The sequence below is a fragment of the Tachyglossus aculeatus genome, chromosome 1 (genome assembly GCF_015852505.1).
Source record: "Tachyglossus aculeatus isolate mTacAcu1 chromosome 1, mTacAcu1.pri, whole genome shotgun sequence".
Taxonomy (NCBI): Eukaryota; Metazoa; Chordata; class Mammalia; order Monotremata; family Tachyglossidae; genus Tachyglossus; species Tachyglossus aculeatus.
Window position 1 is genome coordinate 72,139,573 of NC_052066.1, and position 26,723 is coordinate 72,166,295.

Consider the following 26,723-nt stretch of genomic DNA (forward strand, 5'->3'; position numbering starts at 1 on the left):
GCCACAGATGTCACACTGACCTGACACGGAAGCAGCCTGGTTTAGGGGAAATCAATCAATCAATCAATCGTATTTATTGAGCGCTTACTGTGTGCAGAGCACTGTACTAAGCGCTTGGGAAGTACAAGCTGGCAACATATAGAGACAGTCCCCTACCCAACAGTGGGCTCACAGTCTAGAAGGGAGAGACAGAGAACAAAACCAAACATACTAACAAAATAAAATAGAATAGATAGGTACAAGTAAAATAAATAAATAAATAAATAAATAAATAAATAGAGTAATAAATATGTACAAACATATATACATATATACAGGTGCTGCGGGGAAGGGAAGAAGGTAAGATGAGATGACATCATCTGCCTCCGCAGCCTAACACGTTTCAGGGGAAGTCATCATGGCAGCCCGGGCTTGGGAGTCAGAGGTCGTGGGTTCTAATCCCGGCTCTGCCACTGATCAGCTGTGTGGCTTTGGGCAAGTCACTTAACTTCCCTGGGCCTCAGATACCTCATCTGTAAAATGGGGATTATGATTGTGAGCCCCACGGGGGACACCCTGATTACCTTGTATCTACCCCGGCGCTTAGAATAGTGCTTGGCACATAGTAAGCGCTTAACAAATACCACTATTATTATTAATGATTTGCATCTTCTAGACTGTGAGCCCACTGTTGGGTAGGGACCGTCTCTATATGTTGCCAACTTGTACTTCCCAAGCGCTTAGTACGGTGCTCTGCACACAGTAAGCGCTCAATAAATACGATTGAATGAATGAATTTAGCTTTAATTCTATTTGTTCTGACGACTTGACACCTGTCCACATGTTTTGTTTTGTTGTCTGTTTCCCCCTTCCAGACTGTGAGCCCGTTGTTGGGCAGGGACCGTCTCTATATGTTGCCAACTTGTACTTCCCAAGTGCTTAGTACAGTGCTCTGCACACAGTAAGTGCTCAATAAATACGACTGAATGAATTATTATTATTATTATTATTATTGTTCCGGGGTACCCCTTGGAAAAATACTCTAAGCTCACACAATCCCCGGCTTCTTTCAGAAAACGGCACCAGAACCGATTTCCACACGGGTATCTGGTCTCTGCAAAGACCATCCCCGCCTTTGCCCAGAGGACAGGTCAAGGTCATAAGCCAAAGAGAGGTACCTGGTGAGGGGTGGGACCTTCCACCATTTAAAACCATTTCACCTGAGCTCCCATAATTGCCTCATTAATTCTCTGAGGTGGAACAGGATGGTCAGGCCAGCCACTGTAATTGACAGTGAGGCCGGGGTGGGGCCAAGCCTAGAATAGACCTCCAGCCATCAGCCCCGCCTCATCCCCCTTTCCTAGAGGCCTAGGTTTCCTGATGCAGTGGGCGTCTGGAATTCTGGCCAGCAGGGTTTTAATTATTCACTTCTGGCCCTCAGAATAGCTCCTGAGTCAAGCCGTTTGAGGGGCAAAGAAAGGCAGGAAAATGGGTGGGGGAAGGTAAGGCAGCCCTAGAAAGGGGCTTTCTACCAGGGAAGGTTTAAAGAGCTTGAGGTATGATCCGTTAGGAGGGAGGGGCGGCAGGGAAGGCCGAAGGAAAATGTCCCACTCTCTCCGTTGGTCGGTTGCTGTAATGAGGAAGTCCTCTGTAGTTCAGTTTCCTTTCCCTCTCGGTAGCGTCTAAAACAGGAAGCAAAGTCAGTTAGCAAAAAGCAGCTGTGCCGGGACAGCGGGCTCACAGTTTCAGGGGCTCCCGCCAGTCCTTCGACGGCTTGGTGCTGTTCTGGGGGGGAGGTGGGTGGTCAGGGGTAGGTCCCCCGACCCTTTCTCAAACTCCAGCTATGGTTCACTGCTGGAACCATGGGAACATCACCCGCTCTAAAGCAGAAGAGCTGCTCTCCAAGACCGGGAAAGATGGGAGCTTCCTAGTACGTGCCAGTGAGTCCATCTCCCGGGCATATGCTTTGTGTGTATTGTAAGTACAGTGTTACCTTTCATCCCTCTCACCTCCTCTGACCCTACTGCACCCCTACTTCCTCTCCCTATCACAGTCCTCCATGCTCTGAGATGGAAGCTGTCACCCCCCTGCCGGGTGGCAGGTATGACCTAGGCTGACTGAGGGCATTGGTGGTGGCGGGGGGGAAATAAACCCTCGGGACGGGGTGACTGGCATCTGTGTGTTTAAAAACGTGTTTGATTTTTAAATCAGGTGGAGGACTCTTTAATGGGGTTTTGGCTGTGAGCGGTGGGTACACCCCGGTTGTTTCCCCAAGGCTGCGGTGTTCTGGGAGGGTGTTTGGAGAAAGTTTTTATTGAGATTCAGGTTTCTCCCGGCCCAGCAAAAATGGTCACCCTGGCACCAGGTTTGGTTCCTTAAATGCTCGAATGACTGTGAAGCGGTTTTCACTCCGGTTGACTATCAGCTAACAAAAGGGCTCCGGTTCTGGGAGATGGCGGAATGGGGGAGCTGAGGTCTGAAATCAGCTCTTTACCCCAAGTTTGCCCATATCCATTTTGTTTAAAATGTTATCGAACAATGGTATTTATTGAGTGCTTTCCGTGTGCAGAGCACTGGATGAAGCGCTTGGAAGGGGACAGTGACGTACACTTGGCAGACCTGATCTCTGCCCTCAGGCTGAGGAATATATGGTTTGAAGCAAGAATCATTATTACCCTCTGGGCCATGGTACCCCAGACGGAAGAGCTGTGCTAAGAATTAGGAGGGACTCTCCATCAGTAAATGGCTTTAATTCATTCAGAGAATCCATCCTGGGCCGTCCCAACAAAGATGTGCCTTGGAGACCATCTCTCCACCAATCAGTTAAAAGGCCCCTCTCCTCCCCTCATCCCTCCGCCCCCCTTCTTGACTGTTTCCCACCCCGAGGTGAACCTGCTAAATGTGACCCATTTCATTCCTCTAACAACCAAGCACTGAGCCAATTTCAGAAAGCTTCCTCTTTAAAGACAATATATTTAACATTTTCGGAGGTGGTGGAGCCGGCTGCTGCTACCACCCCTGTGGTCTAACCATTTCCCTCTGCTCAGGCCTTTGGACAGAACAGTACTGTATAGTCGGAGTGAATGAGCGAAAGGGTGTGCCTGCTCGAAATGATCGAGAAGGTTTCGTATGGGTGCAGGCTGGGCCGAAAACACACCAGAGCCAGGAAATGGAGGCTTCAGGTGATCCTTCCCATTAGGCCCCAAGCCACCTCCAACATGCACAGAGGTCTTGGGGAAGGCCTGGGAGTGAGAGAGGGAGGGCTTCCATGTCCCTAATGCTGCTGGTGTAATCCCAGAAATCCTTGGCGCTATAGCAGCAATACAAGATTCTGCTTTCCATTTTAAAGCCCTCTTCATCTTGATTCTGGAGCTAGGAAAGGGGTAGGATGACCACATGCCCGGTGCCTTACAAGCCGTCAGATATCTGCTGTGAAATTAATATGGAACACACGGTGTCAGCTATATTAAAAGCAAGATTAACAATTTATACCTCTGCCCCTTCCCGGGCTGGGCACTTGTGGAAAGAGTCAGAGGTCAGGGGTTCAAATCCCAGCTCCTCCAATTGTCAGCTGTGTGACTCTGTGCCTCAGTTACCTCATCTGTAAAATTGGGATTAAGACTGTGAGCCCCCCGTGGGACAACCTGATCACCTTGTAACCTCCCCAGCGCTTAGAACAGAGCTTTGCACATATTAAGTGCTTAATAAATGTCGTCATTATTATTGTTATATTCACCCCACCCTCAACCTAACTCATGTACATAGTTCTAATTTATTTATATTAATGTCTGTCTCCCCCACTAAACTGTGAGTTCCTTGAAGGCGGGGAATGTGTCCACCAATGTCTCTCCCAAGCATTTAATATGATGCTCTGTGCATGAAAGTGCCAAGTAAATACCCCTGATTGTTTGGGACTGTTGCTGAAGTGCCCCTGGTTTTGTCCTTTATAAACCATGTCCCACTATGCCTGCCCCCTTCCTCCTCCCCTTTCCCAGACCCCGCACTGCTCAGGACACCCACAGCCATGGGGATGGACCTGCTACAAGTGGGCTAAGACTCTCGTGGTTTTAGGGTCCTGGGTGGTGGCGACTGTAATATGAGAAGCCGCAGGGCGTAATGGATGGAGTTCAGGCCTGTGAGTCAGAAGATCATGGGTTCTAATCCTGGTTCTGCCATTTATCTGCTGTGTGACCTTGGGAAAGTCACTTCACTTCCCTGTGCCTGTTACCTCATCTATAAAATGGGGATTGAGATTGTGAGCCCCAAGTGGGACAGGGACTGTGTCCAACCCGATACACTTGTATCTGTCCCGGGGCTTAGTACAGTGCCTAGAACATAATAAGCACTTACAATAATAAGGGAAGCAGCGTGGCTCGGTGGAAAGAGCCCGGCCTTGGGAGTCAGAGGTCATGGGTTCAAATCCCAGCCCCGCCAATTGTCAGCTGGGTGACTTTGGGCAGGTCACTTAACTTCTCGGTGTCTCAGTTACCTCATCTGTAAAATGGGGATTAAGATTGTGAGACCCCCCGTGGGACAACCTGATCATTTTATAACCTCCCCAGCACTTACAACAGTGCTTTGCACATAGTAATCAATCAATCAATCAATCAATCGTATTGAGCGCTTACTTTGGGCAGAGCACTGTACTAAGCGCTTGGGAAGTACAAGTTGGCAACATATAGAGACAGTCCCTACCCAACAGTGGGCTCACAGTCTAAAAGGGGGAGTGCTTAATAAGTGCTTAATAATTTATTAAGTGCTTAACAAATGTCATTATTTTTATTAAGCACTTAGCAAATGCCATGTTATTACTATTATTATTATTGGACCGAAAATCAGGGAAGACATTGGGGTGGTCATGGCAGTACAAGGTTTTTTATTTTTTGTTTAAAAAAAAAATGGGGAATCTCGGGTACAGAGCTGTCCTGGAAGGGGTGGGGAGCATTCTGGGGATTTGGGGTTCTGGGACAGGATTTTGGTGGAGAAGAGCAAGGTATTGATGGGATTGGAACTGAAGAAGTAGTTTATAGGATGGGTGGAATGAGTGGGGAAGGGCCCTGGGGAGGGTAGGATGAGTAAAGAAAACTACATTAATCCCAAGCTTTACCTGGGTGGCAAGCAGGACTCTTAAAAGTATAAAAGTTGTTTTTTTTTAAAAAAAAAATACCACATTTTCAAAGTTTAAAAGTCTTGTGTGAGTCCTGCTTTTTAAATGTCTGTCTCAAAATGGTCAAATATAATTAGTTGAGGAGGCCTGGGTTCTGGGAGAAAAAGAGTATCTGCAGAAGAGGACTACCACTACTAGTAGGAGATGATTTCGTCAGTAGTCTGTGTGATTTAGGATTAGGGAGGAAGGAGAGGAAAAAATGAATATAAAACTGCATGAAAAGTTTTTAAAAATCATTCAAGATTGCAAAAGTTCTCTGTGGCCTGTAATATCAGCATTCACCATACTCCAGTTTACTAATGCCTTGCCACATCTAGTTCTTATCCCCTCCTATCTACCTATAACCCACTGCACCCCCAACTCTTACCTCTACTGGACATCCATTTATAAGCAGTGATGAGGTGGGCAGGGAATGTGCAGGGTTAGGAACTCACAAAAGGTAGCGTTGAGCTTTTTTAAAAAATATTTAAGAGCTTACTATCACCAGGCACTGTACTGGTGTAGATGATAATTATGGTGCTCATTAAGCACTTACTATGTACGAAGCATTGTTCTAAGTGCTGGGAGAGATACAAGTTAATTAGGTTAGACACAGTCCTTGTCTCACGTGAAGCTCACAATCTTAACCCCCTTTTTACTGTTGAGATAACTGAGGTCCAGAGAAGTGATTTGCCCAAGGACACGCAGCAGACAAGTGGCAGAGCTGGGATTAGAACCCAAGACCTCTGACTCCTAAGCCTGGGCTCTTTCCACTAAGCCTTGCTTCTTCTGCAGTACTAGAATCAATCAATCAATCGTATTGAGCGCTTACTGTGTGCGGAGCACTGTACTAAGCGCTTAGCAGAAGCGCTAGAAGTAATAGTTGTAGAAAGAGTAAAGGATTAGGAGTCAGGGAACCTGGGTTGCAGTCTCAGTTCTGGCATTTACCTTTTAGGTGACTTCAGGAAAGTCACTTAACTTTTCAGGGTTGCAGTTTACTTATCTGTAAAATGGGGTTAAAATGACTGTTGTTCCATTCCTTGTAGACTATGGGACAGGGACTGTGCCTGATCTGATTTAACTTGTATCTGCCCCTGTGTTTAGCACATAGTAATTGCTTAATCAATTTCCATTACTGTTAGTAGGTGCTACATAGTCTGGGGTGGGGCTAGTTGGAGGAATATATAATAATAATAATAATGATGGCATTTGTTAAGCACTTACTATGTGCAAAACACTGTTCTAAGCGCTGGGGGGATACAAGGCAATCAGGTTGTTCCACGTGGGGCTCACAGTCTTAATCCCCATTTTACAGATGAGGGAACTGAAGCTCAGAGAAGTTAAGTGACTTGCCCAAGGTCACACAGCAGACATGTGGCGGAGCCGGGATTCGAACCCATGACCTCTGGCTCCAAAGCCCATGCTCTTTCCATTGAGCCACGCTGCTTCTCTATTTGTGTCAGGACCAAGTTGTCAAAACGCATGGGCAGCGTTCACCCAACTCACAACGCAAAAATCAGGTTGAGATATTTTTACATCTCAATTTGAATTGTGTCTCTGGATTGCAATATAATCTATTATGCACGGACTGCTACTTTAGCAATATTAGGAAGGAATAAATGCTTCTTCAAAAGCTAGCAGACCTTCTTCCTGTTTCTCACTGGTCTGCAAAGTCCTAACTTTTTCCAGACGACATTTTGGTAGCCGCTGCTGGGTTTGCAAGTTCAAGTCCTGCATATGACTGGACTTTCCCCTAACCGCATGCAGTGCTGCACATGTGCGGTGAGTTTCTCTGTATGTTACGCACCATTACCTCTCTCTACAGAAGTCAACTTGGGCCTTCCTAAGTGTCAGATGAACTTCCAGCCCCAAATCCTGTCCAGGAGTTAGAATTTTGCCATGTGGTTGTTCCAGGAGCCCTGATCATCATCATCATCAATCGCATTTATTGAGCACTTACTATGTGCAGAGCACTGTACTAAGTGCTTGTTGAAGAGTCTGCAATTGGGACTCCCCTCTCTTAGTCCTTCAGGTATCTAACAAGCACCTTCTGTGCTCGTGTGGGGGAACTTAAGCATGCATCATGGAGATGACGTTTAAGCGCTTTCTAAATTCTAAACACCAGAGTGGATACAAATAACTAGATCGGAAACAGATCAGAATAGAATCAAGGTTGAGTGTTCAAGTGCAGCTGAAAAAAAAACAATCAAACCAGACACCTGCCCAAACACATATCCACTATCCATTAACCCTCCAAATCGCCATCCATCTTTCCTTCTTTTCGCTGACCTGCGTTAGGGTTATTCCTTTTCAGAATTCTGAATTCCAGATTTCTTTAGGGGTCATTTAGTCCATTCTCTCTTCCCCTAACCTCCCTACACTCAGGTAGAGCCACACAAACACATTCCTGTCAGTACATTTGTAAATCAAGTACGGCAGTGTGGGGAGGTGGGGGAGTGGAGAAGAGATCGATTATAATAATAATGGTACTTGTTAAGCATTTACTATGTGCCAAACACTCTTCTAAGCCTTGGGGTAGATGCAAGTTAATCATGTTGGACACAGTCCCTCTCCCACATGGGGTTCACACTCTATCCCCATTTTACAGATGTGGTAACTGAGGCCTGGAGAAGTTGTTGCCCAAGGTCACACAACAGACTTGTGTGCAAATTTAAACCTTCCCAGGGCAGTCAGTTGTTCCCTTCTTCCAAGGAATAGCAGGGAATGAGTCGCCTACCAACTCTGTCATAATGTACTCTCCCAGGCACTTAGTACAGTGCTCTGCACACAGTAAGCACTTAGTGGAAAGAGCATGGGCTTGGGAGTTGGAGGTCATGGGTTCTAATCCCGGCTCTGCCATTTGTCAGCAGTGTAACTTTGGGCAAGTCACTTAACTTCTCTGTGCCTCAGTTACCTCATCTGTAAAATGGGGATTAAGACTGTGAGCCCCATGTAGGACAACCTGAATACTTTGTATCTTCCCCAGAGCTAAGAACAGTGCTTGGCACATAACAAATGCCATTATTATTATTATTAGTAGTAGTAGTAATAATAATAAATATGATTGAATATGAAGTTTCTACCTGGGACTACTGTGGCACTCCCAACATGCACTTGGTATTCAGTTTTTTAATTGCTCTGGTTTAGTCTCCCGTGGCTGGGTCACTCTCACACTGGCCTGTTTTTGCGGTATTCATTCATTCATTCATTCATTCAATCGTATTTATTGAGCGCTTACTGTGTGCAGAGCACTGTCCTAAGCGCTTGGGAAGTACCAGTTGGCAACATATAGAGACGGTCCCTACCCAACAGCGGGCTCACAGTCTAGAAGGGGGAGACAGGCGACATAACAAAACATATTAACAAAATAAAATGAATAGAATAAATATGTACAAATAAAATAAATAGAGTAATAAATACATACAAACATATATACAGGTGCTGTGGGGAGGGGATGGAGGTATGGATGGGGGATGGGGAGGGGGAAGAGGGGGAGAGGAAGGAGGGGGCTCAGTCTGGGAAGGCCTCCTGGAGGAGGTGAGCTCTCAGTAGGACTTTGAAGGGAGGAAGTATTGTCCAAGTATTGCAGTATTGTCCAGTGTGTTGGCTGTCTGTCTTAAACATATCTTTGAAACCTGAGTTTCCAATTTACAAATCCGGTCAACCTAAATAAGAACAGAGAGTGGGCCCTTTAACTTGTGCCTGAGGAGAAACAACATCTAGAAGGAGAGGCACGGAGTCTGAGCGATGGGACACAAATGCAACAGGGAAAAATGGAGGCGTGCATCCTCAAAAGGGAGGGAAACCTTGGCTCCCAAATTCAGAATGCTGTGGGGTATTTACAAAAAGCAAGTTGGGAGTGTCTGTGAAAGCTGATGTGGTTAAGCTCTTTGGGGAAGTAGCGGTCCACAGGGACCCAGGAAGAAGAGATTCTGAAGGGTGTAGCATATAGTGAGTGGCTAGTGTGCCTCGGGGAAGGGGGCGGGGGGGGGGGGATTGAATAAAATGGAGCCTATGATCTAAGGGGAGGTAAGAGAGAGAGAATGTGATGGAAGGGGGCATTGGTCCCCAGGCCATAGGCCAGGATGGGTCAAGAAGCAGCAGCATGGCTGAGAAGCAGCATGGCTCAGTGGAAAGAGCCCGGGCTTTGGAGTCAGAGGGCATGGGTTCAAATCCCAACTCCCCCAATTGTCAGCTGTGTGACTTTGGGCAAATCACTTAACTTCTCTGGGCCTCAGTTACCTCATTTGTAAAATGGGGATTAAGACTCTGAGCCCCCATGGGACAACCTGATCATCTTGTAACCTCCCCAGCCCTTAGAACAGTGCTTTGCACATAGTAAGCGCTTAATAAATGCCATTATTAGTATTATTAAGTCAGAGAAAACGTTGCCAGTCTTGGCTGACCTGTTACCATGGTGATGGTCATGCTCACCTGGCCCAGAGACAGGGGAAGGAATTCCAAAGTTCCAGAAATAGACAGCTTGGCCTAGTGGAAAGAGCCTTTTAGAGAGTCAGGGGACCTGAGTTCCAGTCCCAGCTCTACCACTTGCTTACTGTGTGATTTCAGGCAAACCACTTAGCTTCCTTGTCTGTAAAATGGGAATTAAGTATCTGCTTTTGTTCCATCTTAGACCTTGAGTACCATTTGAGACACGGACTTTCTTACCTGAACATATACTAAATACCCCAGCACTTAGTAAGTGCTTAACTAATACCTCGTCATTATAATTTCCATTAGTTCCGTCACTGGCTTTCTGTGTGACTTTGGACAGGTCACAACCTCTCTGGCCCTCAGTTTTCTCGTCTCTCAATAAGAGGAATTGAGAACTCCAACTGGAAGAGTGACTATGATACTGGTGAATTCGTAACCCCTCCAAGATAAGCACATTAGCTTGGCATCTACCCTCAGAGCTTAGCACACAGTAAGTGCTTAATAAATACCATAATTATAATGAATTCCGAGGTCCCCTCACAAAGGGAAAGCTAACTGTCAACGTAACAGGTACTTAAGAAGCAGTATGGCATAGATGGAGCACAGGCCTGGGAATCAGAAGGTAGAGAAGAAGCGTGGCTCATTGGAAAGAGCACAGGCTTTGGAGTCAGAGGTCATGGGTTCAAATCCTGACTCTACCACTTGTCAGCCAAGCGACTTTGGGCAAGTCACTTCACTTCTCTGTGCCTCAGTTCCCTCATCTGTAAAATGGGGATTAAGACCGTGAGCCCCACGTGGGACAACCTGATCACCTTGTAATCTCCCCAGAATTTAGAACAGTGCTTTGCACATAGTAAGTGCTTAATAAATGCCATCATTTTTTTTTCCCTCTGGGCTTCAGTTACCTCCTCTGTGAAAGGGGGATTGAGACTGTGACCTCCATGTGGGACAGGGACTGTGTCCAGCCCAACTGGTGCTTCCCAAGCACTTAGTACAGTGCTCCGCACACAGTAAGCGCTCAATAAATGCGATTGAATGAATGAATGATTTGCTCGTATGCACCCCCAGAGCTTAGTACAGTGCCTGGCACACAGTAAGCGCCTAACAAATACCACAGTTATCATTATTATTATCATATAGTGGTTCCACCTGTAACGTAAACATACCAAGGAAGGTTTTAGGTGGGAAAAGAGGATATGGCTGGGTAAAATGGGGAAGAAGCCCCATGATCATTTCAAGAGTTGGGGGCTGAGTCCTTGGGACAGGACAATGAAGAAGATTCCTCTATGTTGGGGGCCCAAGGCTGAGTCCCCAGAGAGTGAGGCACCATCTGAAGAGTCGGCTGGGGTTGGGGTTCTCTGTACTGGGAGGAATGCAGTGAGGAGGACAGAGCCAGAACATTTGCGGACAAAGAAATCCATTGGGACTTCTTGCTAGGAAATGAGGGTTCTGGGGACGGCAAATTGATCCTGAGCGGAACATCAATTGGTGAAATTTTACTCAGTTCAATCGAGCGCTTTCTGTGTGCAGAGCACTGTACCAAGTGCTTGGGAGAGTACAATATAAAATTAAACAGACACAGACCCTGCCTCCTAATGATTTGAGTGCTTATTCTGTGTGGGGCACTGCACTGAGCATTTAGGAGAATGCAGGGTTTTTTTTTATTGTATTTGTTAAGCACTTACTATCTGAAGGCACCGTACTACGTGCTGGGGTAGATACAAGATCGTCAGGTTGGACACAGTTCAGGTCCCGCATGGGGCTCACAGCTTTAATCCCCATTTTACAGATGAGAGGTAACTTAGGCCCATAGAAGTGAAGTGACTTGCCCAAGGTCACCCAGCAGACACGTTGCAGAGCTGAGATTAGATCCCAGGACCTCTGTCACCCGGGCTCTTTCCACGAGGCTACGCTGCTTACGGATTAGCTGGGGAGACAAACGTTAAAATAAATTACAGATAGGGGAAATGGCAGAGTGAATGGATATATACGTAAGTGCCGCAGGGCTGAGGTTGGAATGAATGTTCAAGTAGTGAAGGGGAACAGATCCAGGAGTATAGATGAAGCAGAAGGGAGGATGGTTAGGGAGTGTTAATCAGGGAAGGCCTCTTAGAGGAGACATGATTGTAGTAGGGCTTTGAAAGTGGGGTGAGTGGTGGTCTGTAGGATATGATGGAGGGAGCTTCAGGACAGAGGGAAGATTCAGCGCTTAGAACAGTGCTTTGCACATAGTAAGTGCTTAATAAATGCCATTATTATTATATTCATTCATTCATTCAGCTCATTCAATCGTATTTACTGAGCGCTTACTGTGTGCAGAGCACTATACTAAGTGCTTGGGAAGTACAAATCGGCAACATATAGAGACGGTCCCTACCCAACAGTGGGTTCACAGTCTAGAAACAGTGTGAAGCTGCTTGAAGCAGTGTGGCTGCAGCATGGCTCAGTGGATAGAGCCCCGGCTTTGGAGTCAGAGGTCATGGGTTCGAATCCCGGCTCTGCCACATGTCTGCTGTGTGACCTTGAGCAAGTCACTTAACTTCTCTGAGCCTCAGTTACCTCATCTGTAAAATGGGGATGAAGACTGTGAGCCCCCACGTGGGACAATCTGATTAGCTTGTATCCCACCCAGCGCTTAGAACAGTGCTTTGCACATAGTAAGCGCTTAACAAATGCCATCATTATTATTATTATTATTAGAAGGGGAAGACAGACAACAAAGCAAAACATGCAAACGTGGGCAAGGGTGGATGGTGAGGCAGACAAGATTGAGATGCAGTAATAATAATAATTACAGTATTTATGTGCTTACTATGTGCTAAGCAGTGTTCTAAGCACTGGGGTACAGTAAGTAGGTTGGCCATAGAAGAGCAAAGTATACGTGTTGGGTTGTAGTAGGAAATCAGTGAGTTAAAGTAGGAGGGATAAAAGGTAGGTGGCTTGGAAAGAAACGTGTTTTACAGTTACCTAATTGAATTCATTAAGTTTACTAACTATTAAAATAGTCAATAGTTTTACTCTCCTGCGTGTGGTAGTAATAATAGTATTAAGTGCTTAGTTGGTACAGTGAACTGTACTAAGCACCGGGAGAGAATACTGAGATGGGAATTAGGCACGGTCCTTGATTCCTCAGTTTTGGGAGGCTGCCAGGGGAGGCAACCTAACAATATAAGTGGGGAGGAGGGATTGGAGACGGACAGTTCGGGAATGATGAAGCATTAAAACACAACAGAGACAAATATGCAAAATGAAACAAAAAGAAAATCAGTAGGGTGTTGAGGCTAAAGGAGCAGGGTTTCAGACTCCTTGGGGTTCAGAGTTCCAGGAGTTTTGTAGAGACCTCTTGCAGTGGGTGTTCACGGGAATACCTTTTATCTCTGGCCTGGCAGGCGAGGAACATGCTGGAAGCAGGGATCATCTGTGGTGGGAGGGATGGAGGCAGTAACGGTGGATGATTTTTTTTTGTGTGTGCACGTGCGTGTGTGGTGTGTGTTTTGGGGGGTAACTCCTGGAGTGAGCTTTTCGAAGTAATGCGTGAGAGGATGGGAGGAGGAATGAAAGCTTTCTGGATATCTCTGGTTTCTAGCCCTCTAGAAGCAGGATGAGCTGACTGGTTCCTGTTTGATCCCCCAGAAAAGATCTGGGGAACCCCCAAACTGGCTAGCCCACTCCTCTTTCCTTTCTTTGGGGACAGAGCGTGGGCCAGCATGGTATCTGATGCACTACGATTTGTGCAAAATGAGTTCACTCATTTATGACTAAGACTAAGACCCAGACTAAGCCCCACTTTTCCTCAGCTCCCCCTCCCCTCCACGTCACCCCAACAAGCTACTCCTCCTCTACCCCCCAAATAGCTCTACCCTCCCACAGCCCCCCTCCCCTCCCACAGCCCATGCAGCAGTTAAGTGTATATGTACATATCTATAATTCTATTTATATTAATGCCTGTTTACCTGTTTTGACATGTATATATCTATAATTCTATTTATATTGATGCTTGTTTACTTGTTTTGATGTCTGTCCACCCCCTTCTAGACTGTAAGCCCAGTGTGGGTGGGGATTGTCTATCTTTGTAGCTGAATTGTACTTTCCAACCACTTAGTACAGTGCTCTGCACACAGTAAATGCTCAATAAATATGACTGAATGAATGAATTTGTGGCGATTTCCATGAGATGCTCAGATCTGGGCCTAAGATGACCACGTATTTAGTGGTCTAACCAGTAACTCAAGCTGTGCGGAAATATGAAACCTGGAGAGGAGAGAAGGACATTGAGTACAAGGGGTTTTGGGGTTGTAATTCCAGAGGACAGATTTTTGGAAGAAATATTTAGCAGTCATCTTAATTCTTTCTGAGTCCGCCTGGGACCCCTTCCTTCTACACTCCTTTGCTTTTGGATGGCCAGAATAAATAACAAGAATGTTGGCATTATTCATTCATTCAGTCGTATTTATTGAAATCTTCCTGTGTGCAGAGCACTGTACTAAGAGCTTGGGAAGTACAAATCGGCAACAAATAGAGATGGTCCCTACTCAACAATGGGATCAGAGTCTACTACTAATAATGATTGTGGTATTTAAGTACTTGCTGTATGCTGGGCACTGTACTAAGTGCTAGGGTGGATGTGGCGTATCGGGTTGGACACAGTCCCTGTCCCACATGGGACTCACACTCTTAATCCCCATTTTTCAACTGAGGTACAGAGAAGTGAAATGATTTGCCCAAGGTCACACAGCAGGCTAGTGACAAGCTGGCATCAGAATCAGGTCCACTGACTGCCAGGCCTGTGCTCTATCAACTAAGCGTCACAGCTTCTTGAGATGAACACTGTAAAAAAAAAAAAAAAAAAAAAAAAAGCAGAACTGGAACCAAAAAACCCCACTCTGTTGACTGTCTTAGCCAAACTGACAGTTGTTCAATCAATCAATCAATCGTATTTATTGAGTGCTTACTGTGTGCAGAGCATTGTACTAAGCGCTTGGGAAGTACAAGTTGGCAACATATTACCCAAGTGATGGTATTTATTGAGCTCTTCTTTCTGGGTGCAAGGCACTCTACTAAACACTTGGGAGAGGGCAACAGAGTTAGTAGACACTTTCTCCACCCACAAGGGGCTTACAGTCTAGAGGGGGACACAGACATGAACACAAATAAATTAGGATATGTGTGTAAATACTAGGGGGTGAAAATCAAATGCTTAAAGGGTATAGAACCAATGCCTAGGAGATGCAGGAGGGAGAAGGGGGAATTAGAGCTTAGTCAGGGAAGGCCTTTTGGAGGGGATGGGATTTTTAATAAGGGTGGTGGAGGGGATGGGATTTTTAATAAGGGTGTGAGGTTGGGGAGAGTGCTGGTCATCCATGTAAGGAGAGGGAGTTTGTCTAGAGGGAGAATGTGGACAAGGGGTCGGCGGCGAGATAGATGAGATCAAGGCACAGTGAGTAACTTGGCATTAGACGAGTGAAGTCTACAGACTAGTTTGTGGTAGAAAATCAGCGAGGTGCCATAGAAGGGGGCAGGGTGATTGAGTGGTTTTCCCAGGATGGAGCCGGCTGTCTCAATCCTACTGCTCAGCTTGGCCAGGCAGGGATCAGGACGGGTTGAGCGGGGTGAGGATTTTCACTACATTGCGGAATTCCTTAGGGAGGCTAGGACTACAAATAAATCAAGTATATTTATTTTGAGCACTTACTATGTGCAGAACACTGTACTAATTGCCAGTTTAGTATAGTGAAAATAGGCATTATGGGTTCTCAGTGGAACCACTGTAGAACTACCTTTAGTGTTGCCCTTGGAGGAATGAATCTATTTGACTCCCATAACAGTTGACATGACAATACCACCATCCTCCTCCTTTCTCAAACTCCTAAGGACATTATAATAATTGTGATAATAGTGACATCAAAAGCTTACTATGTGCCACGGACTGTACTAAGCACTGGGGTGGATACAAGCAAATCGGGTTGGACATAGTCCCTGTCCCAAATGAAGCTCACAGTCTTAATCACCATTTTCCAGATGAGGTAACTGAGGCATAGAGATATCAAGCGACTTGCCCAAGGTCACACAGAAGACAGGTGGAAGAGCAGGGATTAAACTCCCCCTTCTAGACTGTGAGCCCCCCCCTTCTAGACTGTGAGCCCACTGTTGGGTAGGGACCGTCTCTATATGTTGCCAACTTGTACTTCCCAAGCGCTTAGTACAGTGCTCTGCACACAGTAAGCACTCAATAAATACGATTGAATGAATTAAATTAAATTAATGAATTAAAACTCAGGGCTCCCAGTCCTGTACTGTATCTACTAGGCCATGCTGCTGCTTCCGTTATCCTTGACTCCTCCCTCTCTTTCAACCCCCAAAGTGAGTCTGTCTCCAAATCTTGTTCTTCCTCCACAACATTTCCAGAACTCACTCCTTCCTCTCGTTTCAAATGGCCACCTCATCATACAGGCACTTGATCAGTGCCTCATCCTCCTCTCTGACCTTCCTCCCTCCGGCCTCTCTCCTTTCCAGTCCAGTCTTCACTTTGCTGCCTGGATCATTCTTCTAAAACATCATTCTTCACAAGTCACCCCAACATCTCAAAAACCTCTAAGCATCAAGCAGAAACTCCTCACAGAGCGCACTGCTTATCCACTCTCTTCTCCCACTACACTCCAGCTCATACACTTCAAACTCCTCACTGTGCCTTGTTGTCATGTCTCCCATTTCTGATATCTTGTTCACACCCTTCTCTTCTGCTTGGAGCATCCCTCTCATACTTTACACCTGGAAGACCACTACTCTCCCCATCTTCGCCAATTAATTTCTCATTCCTTGACCCTAAATCTATCATCCACGTAGCACTATGTACATATCTTTATACCTTCTTATCTTCTCCTCTCTAATTTCTTTTAGTTTCTATCTCCCTCCTACTAGACTGAAAGCTCCTAAGGGCAAGGATTATTTTTAGTAAATTCTACTGTACTCTCTCAAGCTCTCATGATACGCTATACCAGAGCATGCTAGTAATAGATTGAGCTATGAAGAGAGGTGAAATATAGTTGGGATCATGGAACATGAGGAATCTTGCCTATGTTAAAACAAGGTAGATTGTTCTGACTGTTATGCCAGCCAGAGAATTCTAACAAAAACCTTCTCTTTCTGAAAACAAGTGGATTCTACTTCTTATAACTGTAGCATTGAAATAATAATAAATCATTGTGGTATTTAAGTGATCATTCATTCAATCGTATTTATTGAGCGCTTACTGTGTGCAGAGCATTGTACTAGGCGCTTGGAAAGTACAATTCCAGTCCAGAGCAAAGCGCTGGAGTATGTGTGTGTAATGGCATTTATTAAGTGCTTACTATGTGCAGAGCACTGTTCTAAGCGCTGTGGAGGTTACAAGGTGATCAAGTTGTCCCACGGGGGGCTCACAGTCTTAATCCCCATTTGATAGATGAGGTAACTGAGGCCCAGAGAAGTTAAGTGACTTGCCCAAAGTCACACAGCTGACAATGGGCAGAGCTGGGATTTGAACCTATGACCTCTGACTCCAAAGCCCAGGGTCTTTCCATTGAGCCATGCTGCTTCTCTAGATACAAGATACAAGATAATTAGTAGTAGATATAAGAGTACAAGAAGTACAAGATACAAGGAGTAGATACAAGATAATCAGATCGACATAGTTCCTGTCTCACATGAAGATCACAGTCTAAATGAGAGGGAGAACAGGTATTTAATCCCCAATTTACAGCTGAGGAAACTGAGACACAGAGAAGTGATGTGTCCAGGGTCCCTCAGCAGGCAAGTGGTGGGCCTGGAATTACTATTCCCCTGACTTTCAGGCCTTTGCTCTAGACAACACACTAGACGACACTGTGTGAAGAAACAGTCCTTTATAATCTGCCTTGTTGGTTCTTTTTTTCCCCCCTCTCCATTCCTATTTGGGGGAAAAAAAGCATAAGCTAAGATCCTTCCTTGCTATTCCAAAATATCTTCCGCAATTTATTATAGAGAAGCAGCTTGGCTCAGTGGAAAGAGCCCGGGCTTGGGAGTCAGAGGTCGTGGGTTTGAATCCCGGCTCCGCCACTTGTCAGCTGTGTGACTTTGGGCAAGTCACTTCACTTCTCTGTGCCTCAGTTACGTCATCTGTAAAATGGGGATGAAGACTGTGAGCCCCACGTGGGACAACCTGATTACCTTGTATCTCCCCCAGCGCTTAGAACAGTGCTTGGCACGTAGTAAGCATTTAATAAATGCCATTATTATTATTATATATGTTGCCAACTTGTACTTCCCAAGCGCTTAGTACAGTGCTCTACACACAATAAGTGCTCAATAAATATGACTGAATGAATGAATGATTATTATTATATTATTAATTGGGGAAAATACATTTTGTGCGCTGGGTCCCAGTGTATGAGAAAGGGCTGGACATTTTAGTACTTAACTTTTTAAAAAAGACCTATACAGAAATATTTGTCACTGAACTTCAAGGTTTGATTCACACTACTCTCCCTGTGGTGCCTGCTTATTTACCTTCCACCAGTGAATTTTTTTGTGCCCAGAGAGGCCTGAAGCCATTGACTTCTGAGGGGCTGAATGATCCCACCATAATATTGATCCTGGCCACTGGAGACAGGGGTTCTGAACATCAGTTTGATGGCAAGACATTAAAGATATTTCAAACCTTCTTTCTTCACTCATCTTTTTCCCAGCCCTGGTTTGGGCTCCTTGCTGTTGACTGCTAACATTTCTGAAGACTTACCAAGTGTTTTTTTGTTTTTTTCTTCCTTTGTTTGCTTTTTTTCCCCACTCTTTCACCCAGTTATTGGAGTCCTGCGAATTCTGCTCTGGAGACTTCTACAGAAAGCATCTTGCTTCTATCATTGCAAATTAAAATCAGTTTATTTTCCATGCACTCCAGTGAATGAAATTTATTGAGCACTTATTGCGTGTACAGCAGTCAGTCGATTGTATTTATTGAGTGTTTACTTTTGTGCAAAGCACTGTGCTAGCTGCTTGGGAGAGTACAATATAACAGACACATTCCTTGCTCACAACAAGCTTACAGTCTAGAGGGGGAGACAAACATTAATATAAACATAAACTAAACATATACAGCATGTACTAAGAGCTTGGGAAAGTACAATGCAACAGAGTTGGTTGTATTCCCTGCCCACAATAATAATAATAATAATAATAATAATAAATAATAATGGCATTTGTTAAGTGCTTACTATGTGCAAAGCACTGTTCTAAGTGCTGGAGCACTGTTCTAAGCACAATGAGCTTACAGTCCAGAGGGAGCAAGAAATAAATGAAACACAAACCTGACCCATGAGCTCCAAAGGACTTTTTCTGAAGTAGATTTTTATTACTTATCGATAGTATTTATTGAGCACTTACTTTATAGAGAGTACTTTACTAAGTGCTTGGGAGAGTACATCAGAATAATATCTGATCCCTGACATCAAGAATCTTTCAATCTAGAGGGGGAGACGGACACTAAAGTAGGTTACTGAAAGAATCAATTGGTATTATTTATTCAGTGCTTACTGTGTGCAGAGCCCTGTACTAAGCGCCTGGGAGACTACATTATAACAGAGCTGGTAGGCATGTTTCCTGCCCACAACAAACTCACAGTCTAGAGGGAGGGAAGAAGAAACTAATAAATTACATTAAATTTATGTCTAAATTATCTTGGGGGTTATGGGTACTTCACTGCTTAAGTGGCCCTTGAATACTGATGTACCAATTTGGAGGATATAAGGTGGGGAGATGAGAAACTAATTCAGGAAAGGTCTCCCAGAGAGGTGTTTTTGGAAAGTCTTTGAAGATGGGGAGAAGAGTGATCTAGCAAATGTGAACTAGGGAAGGAGAGGCTCCAGGAAAGGGGGACACAAGAGGTGAGTGGCAGGAGAGGCAAGAACAAGCCGTAGTAAGGTTAGTTAGGGAAGACTGAAGAGTGTGAGCCCGTTGTTGGGTAGGGACCGTCTCTATATGTTGCCGCCTTGTACTTCCCAAGCGCTTAGTACAGTACTCTGCACACAGTAAGCGCTCAATAAATACAATTGAATGAACGAGCTGGCGTGTAGTCGAAAGAGAGAGTGGATAAGAAACAGGAATGGACCTGAGTGCTCTAAGACCAATTATCAAGAATTTCTGCTTGATGCGAAGAAGGTTTTTTGAGGAGTGGAGAAGTTGGGTGCAGAATGAGATTTCAGTAAAATGATCTGGGCAGCAGTGTGAAGAACGGACTGGAGGCAGTGAGCTAAGTGAAAAGGCTTAAGCTGTAGTCAAGCTTGGATAATAATAATAATAATAATAACTGTGGTATTTGCTAAGCGGTACTGTATGCCAGACATTGTACTAAGCACTGGGGTAGATACAAGCAAATCAGGTTGGACACAGTCCCGGTCCGATGTGAGGCTCACAATCTCAATCCCCATTTTGCAGATGAGGTAAGTGAGGCACAGAGAAGTAAAGTGACTTGCCCAACATCACAGAGCAGACAAATGGTGGAGCTGGGTTTAGAACCCTTGACTTTCTTACCCCGAGGTCCATGCTCTATCCATTACGCCACCCTGCTTCTCATCCAGTGAGAAAGGTGACAATCAGTGAATCCATGGTATTTGATTGCATACCACAGCCAGAGAAGTGTACTAAGTGCTTGGGAGAGTACAATATAACAAAGTTGGCAGACACGTTCCCTGCCCACAATGAGCTTACAGTCTAGGGGAGTGTTTGGACTTCCATTGCAGTCAGTCAGTCTGTATTTATTGAGCACTGACTGTGTGCAGAGCACTGTACTAAGCACTTGGGAGAGTATAATACAACAATAAACAGATCCATTCCCTGCCCACAACGAGGTGACATTCTAAATCCTTGAGGACAGCAACCATGCAAAAATCAGAACTGGGTAAACCTCATAGTATTCAGTACACTCCCTTATACTCAGGAATTCTAATTAACTACTTCTATCTGGTTTGAACCCTGTCATTCGAGTGATTAACAACTGAGAGAAAGAGAAAGCTAGGGAGACATGGTTCAGTTACCTACCGCAACAAAAAGCTATCTGCAGGAAATAAATTGATGTAAATTCTTTCTAGGGCAGAGACTACATCTTTTGAGGGGACTCTTCGACTTTGAGATCTAGCACTCACATGGCAGGTGCACTGTCTTTGTTTCTTGAGTGCCTCTATCTCGGGTACTAGATGAGATGGAAACGGGGCTAGTTCCTGTTCAGCGGTGAATTGGATTCACTGAGATTATCTTTTGTTCTCCAACGGAACAGTTAGACCGAGATGAGGATTTCCATGGAGAGGACACCCTTCACTCTTTCTGTACTCACATTTCCCTTCCTATGTATTTTGGGAATGACTGGAAACCCCTCCCCCTTAAGCTACTTTTAGATCCTCTTTGAAAAAGTTCATAAAGGGAAGCCTACAGATCTAACTCTGAGAATCCTTTTTTATCTTTAGTACCACGGAGCTTGGGTGATTATCGCTTTCATGATCTCTTTCTTTCTCTCCCCACCCCCAAACCTTCTTTTGGTTACGGCTATGTCTCCCCTTGCTCTCTCTGTGTGGCTGACATGAACACAAAGTAGCTGTCTTCAGCTCGACAAAAGAGGGTGTTCTCACCTCCATCTCATTTACATATCTGCAGGAGGAAATGTCATAAGAAGGCTGCATTGAGAGATAAAAAGAAAACTAAGTTCAGTCGTGGTTTTTGCTCTGGCTTCTTGGTGTAGCAGTCTGAGGGGATAGCTAAAAAGGCCTGCTCATTTCTTTTGAAGGGAGGGGAAAAGGGGATTTCATCCTGCCAAGCGGAACCCCTCTGCTTAGTTAAGAAGCTAAGACTGAGAAGAGAATCAGCCCCGCTTACCCAAACTGAGTAAGAGTTTTGACTTCAGCCTAGATCTGGTACATTCATTCATGCAGTTGTATTTATTGAGCACTTACTGTGTGCAGAGCACTGTATTAAGCGCTTGGGAAGTACAACTTGGCAACATATAGAGGCGGTCCCTACCCAACAACGGGCTCACAGTCTAGAATGGGGAGACAGATAACAAAACAAAACGTGGACAAATTGTCAGAACAAATAGAATTGAAGCTAGATGCACATCATTAACAAAATAAATAGAATGGTAAATATGTACAAGTAAAATAAATAGAGTAATAAATCAGTACAAACATATATACAGGTGCTGTGGGGAGGAGAATGAGGTAAGGTTGGGGGGATGGGGAGGAGGAGAGGAAGGAGGGGACTCAATGTGGGAAGGCCTCTTGGAGGAAGGTGAACTCTCAGTAGGGCTTTGAAGGGAGGAAGAGAGCTAGTTTGGCAGATGTGTGGAGGGAGGGCATTCCAGGCCACGGGGAGGATGTGGGCCGGGGGTCGACGGCGGGACAGATGAGAACGAGGCCCATGACGAGGTTAGCGACAGAGGAGCGGAGGGTGCGGGCTCGGCTGTAGAAGGAGAGAAGGGAGGTGAGGTAGGAGGGGGCAGACATGGAGCTACATATGGGGCAACCAGGCCAAAGAGAAGCATTGAACTGTGGCTTTGATGAAATCTCACCTTGACCACCTGAGCATTTATTGTGTACCCATGGAATGGACATCAGTGCAATATCCAACATAGTGTTCAATAGGGGTGTGTGTATGTGTGAGTGATTGCTGACTTTCTGGTTTGGAATTTTATTTTCCTCTTCCAAACTGCTCATTGTGGGCAGGGAATGTCACTTGTCCTGTACTTTTCCAAGCGCTTAGTACAGTGCTCTGCAGACAGTAAGCACTTAATAAATATGACAATGAATGAATGAACTACCAATTCAGCACTTAGGCACAACCACCCACCAAACTCTTTCATTCATTCATTCAATCGTATTTATTGAGCACTTACTCTATGCAGAGCATTGTACTAAGTGCTTGGGAAGTACAAATTGGGAACATATAGAGACAGTCCCTACTCAGCAACAGGCTCACAGTCTAGAAGGGAACACATCTATTTACCAGTTCTATGATTTAAGTTCTTATCTTTCCAACTATCCAGCTTACCATTCTCTTCTCTCTCATTCATTCATTCAATCATCTTTATTGAGCGCTTACTGTGTGCAGAGTACTGTACTAAGTGCCTATTCTTAAATTTTATGTGTCTTCCCCAATTAGATTTTGAGGATCTTGAAGTCCGAGACTGTCTTCTACCTTCTATTGTACACCTTAGTACACTTAGTATAGCATTATACTGTAACGCCCATGAGCAGCAGTGCATGCTCATGATGCTCAGTGCAGCATCAAAAAATACCAATCACAGATTTTTAAAATAGAAGATATTAGTGTTGAGAATAGACTTATGATTGGCAGTGCCTTTTACAGTGTGCCTGTGTAAAAGCGTATGGTTGCATTTGCTGTTTTCATTACGTGGTGATATTTTCAACTCTGGAATTTAATCTCATCTTCAGAAGGAACTTGGAAGTGGGGAAAGAATGGGGGGTGATGGAGGGGGAGCACAGAGTCTACTATTGTGAGCTGGAGAAAGAAATCCAGAATGGGCCGCACAAGCGAGTTTCGTGGTGAGGAATGTTGTGGGCTGGGGACCTTCACGGATTGCAGTTTGACCATCTTCTCTCACCGTGTGACTCAGTGCATAGTGCCGTAGCAAAAGCTAAGCACACTTATAGGCAACCAGTAGGTTTTTCCAGTCTAAACCAGCCTGACAGGATTCTAAAAGGTCAGACTGTAAAATGAACTTTTTTTTAGGTTAGAGTACCCCCCCACACCCCTCTTCCTTCCTACCCATTATTTTCCCACAGCAAAAGCCACTGAATGATGGGACAAGGTCATCATGCCATAAATATCAAATTAGCAGGCTCAGGCATGAGGGGGATTCTCATAGATCTGACTGGATTTTTCTCAATTTTCTTACCAGTCTAGATATTTTCCATTGTACAGTCTTTCACTTGTTTGCACAGAGACTAGGCATCCCTAATCTACATATGGTGGGTAGTTTCTCACTTCTGCTATATATAAATGATTTGAGAAGTCTGATTAGGTACAATCTTGTTCCTTCCTGATACATCTACTCTTCTGTCACCGTGCCCATAGTATTTTTCTGCTCATCGGAGCTGTTTCAAAATTGATCAGATTCTTTCTAGGTTGACCAGTCTTCCAAACTGGATAGGTTGTTCATGAGTCTTTGGTTATTTGTTAAGCAATTACTATATGCCAGGCACTGTACTAAGTGCTGGGATAGATATAAGCTAATCAGGTTGGACAACATCCCTATCCCACATGGGACTCACAGTCTTAATTCCCCATTTTATAGATAGGGGTTCTGAGACATAGAAGTGAAATGACTTTTCCAAGGTCATACAGTGGACAAGTGGCGGAGCTGGGATTAGAACCCAGGTCCTTCAGACTCCAAGGCGCATGTTTTATCCACTGGGTCTTGCTGCTTCCCAAGGCTCTTAGGAATAGGCCCATATTCCATTGGTTATGAGAAACATTTTGCACATAGTACGCACTTAATAAATGCCATCATTATTAATGTGAAGATGTATAAGTGGCCAAGAGGGTAGTCTACCAGGAACTCCCAAACACCACTTCCATCCTATACATTTGAAGCACTTAAAGAGCTGTGTCAATTTGTAGGGAGAGAGTGTTGTCAAAAGACAGTGTCAAAATAAAAACTCAGAGTTTTTGACACCTAAATCGAAGAGATAACAAGCCTCACACCTGAGACCTTGTTAGACTTTTAGCTTCAAATTGCCCGGGTCTGATTCTGAAACTCTTTCCGATTTCAAAATTAGGTATTTATGGCATCTCTTCTGATGTGTTGCAGGTACCACAATTGTGTTTATACGTACAGGATTCTGCCCAATGAAGATGAGAAGTTCACCGTCCAGGTAAGTCTTGTTTAAGTTTGATAAAGTCAACTTTATCAGGTGGGTGAAGTAGGAGAATGAGAGGGAGTGAGAGAATGGGGAAAGAGAAGGTGTGTGAGGGTTGACAAAGAAGTATGTGTGTGACTTTGGAGGGGAAAGGAAAAACAGAAATCTATCCAAGTAACCTTGAAATTATGACCAGGAATTCTCAAAAGAATGCTTACAGTTTCTCTGGTAGTAGATAGACCTCTATCTGCACTATAGAAACTCATTTTCTGCAAGATGAGTTGGGGTTTTTGCAAGTCCTTTTTTGCTCATCACAGGACCCTGTGGAGCCCGTTTCCCTCCTGAAGCAGAGAAAAGAGGATGGAATGGAAAGATGACCTAGGGTCAAAAGGAAAGTGAAGAGATGTGTCAGGAAAACTAGGTGACTTTCCTAGAAAGCTATGGCAACTCAACCCTAGATCTAGGACACCAAATTCTCAAGGCTTCAGTGTTTTCTCAAAGGAAGAGGTAGAAATTTTGGATTCCACTAGTCTTACTGGACCAGAAGAAGTTGGAAGGAAGATAAGGCTGTCATGGAGTGCGATTAGTGTGGAAAACATGGCGTTGGGGATATCAGGAGGGTAAAGTAGTACTGGATGTAGGGGAGAAAAGTATTATGAAAATGAAAGGAAATGGATGGAATTTAAGCATATGCTGAAGGGCTTTGACATTGGGGGAAAAAGCTTGAAAATGAGACCTCTGAAACATCCCCCTGCCGCCTTCTCACCCCAATAGTGAGGATTATAGAGGACAGGTTGTAAAAATTATTTGGACTCTTCCCAGTGGTATAAGTGACTACATTACTATTTGTTTAGCAATAATTTCTATTTGAGAGAGATAACAGCCAAGCGAGGGCATAAACCTAAATCTGTTTTTTTCAGCATGTGGGATTTTTACTTGGACTTTTAGACTTTTTAGTAAAATACATCAAAAACGTATTGTGACACTTTTGGGATCTATCATGTCTTCACTACTTACTTTCCTGCTACCTTCTCCTGTTGTCTCCTTTTTTATCTGCTTCCTGAATCTTCCTCCTGTAATGATTCTCACTTCTCATATTCTTCCCTGGTCAGTTCATGACCTTGCCCCTAACCTCTCTGTACCTCCCTCCACCATATCCTAGGAATCCCCGATCCATTGTCCCTTTCAAGAGATATTCTCTCCCATTGTCCTTCTGGGAGCTGAGCCTCACTTGCAGGAGAATTCTCATTATTTGGAGTTTTGAAGTGGGCCAGAGACAGGTGAAGGAGCCTTGATCTGCATGCTCTGCTCTAGGTAATGGGGTCTTGTTGCCACATTGTGGCATATTGTGGGAGAAACAAAGCCTGACTGTTGTGTCACCAGAAGATGACTGGGCTCGGAATCGTACTCCGACTTTAGGTTGACAGTGATGTGGGTTCCCCCTTCTAGACTGTGAGCCTGTTGTTGGGTAGGGACCATTTCTATATGTTGCCAACTTGGGCTTCCCAAGCGCTTAGTACAGTGCTCTGCACACAGTAAGCACCCAATAAATACGATTGAATGAATGATTAAAGCACAACAGTATATTTCCCAGTGACGTAATTAGGGAAGAACAAGAGGGCAGCTGCCTGAAAGATGACGGATTTCCAGCTGCCCAACTATTTTTGCTTCAAACTTACAAAACGGAGCTGCAATTTATGAAGCGTGCCCTGATATCAGAAAGACATACTCAAGTCACTCACACTTATTTTCTAGCCAGCTGGATAGAAATTGGCCCCTGGTATCTCAGATCACCAGATTCAAGTATCAAACTAGAGTTCATTGAATGTGTGGACTCCTTGAAGGAGAACGGCTTGGGACTTTTATCCAAGAACGATTGCTAGAAATCCAAAAGGTTGTGGAAGGGTGAGAGGGGATGGTGGATAATGCGAACCTGACCTGTGGGTCTGTTTGGGTAAGATCGGGGGGCATTTTTGAGGAGCAGTGTGGCCTGATGGAAAGAGCACTGTCCTGGGCATCAGAAGGGCCTGGGTTCTAATCCCAGCTCTGCCCCTTGTCTGCTGTGTGGCCCTGGACAAGTCCTTTAAGTTCTCTGTGACTCAGTTACCTCATCTGTAAAATGGGGATTAAGACAGTGTGCCCAAGTGGGGCATGGACTGTGATCAACATATCTATCCCATAGCTTAGTACGGTGCCTGGCACATAATAAGCGCTTAGCAAATACCATAAAAATTAGGATGGTGATTCTCTTAGCCACTCTGAAATCAGTTAGCATTCACTGAATCCTT

The 26,723-nt window shown here is 44.7% G+C and overlaps 1 protein-coding gene across 1 annotated transcript in view; it reads left to right on the forward strand.

Annotated features, from left to right (window-relative positions):
• The first annotated feature begins 1,797 nt into the window (after positions 1-1,797).
• The window catches only part of INPP5D (inositol polyphosphate-5-phosphatase D), a 217,429-nt gene continuing 192,503 nt past the window's right edge, over positions 1,798-26,723 (forward strand). The window contains exons 1-2 of the mRNA XM_038749732.1: positions 1,798-1,956; positions 24,387-24,450. Of these exons, the coding sequence (XP_038605660.1) occupies positions 1,823-1,956; positions 24,387-24,450 (198 nt within the window). The 5' untranslated portion in view covers positions 1,798-1,822. The remainder of the gene's footprint in view (positions 1,957-24,386; positions 24,451-26,723) is intronic.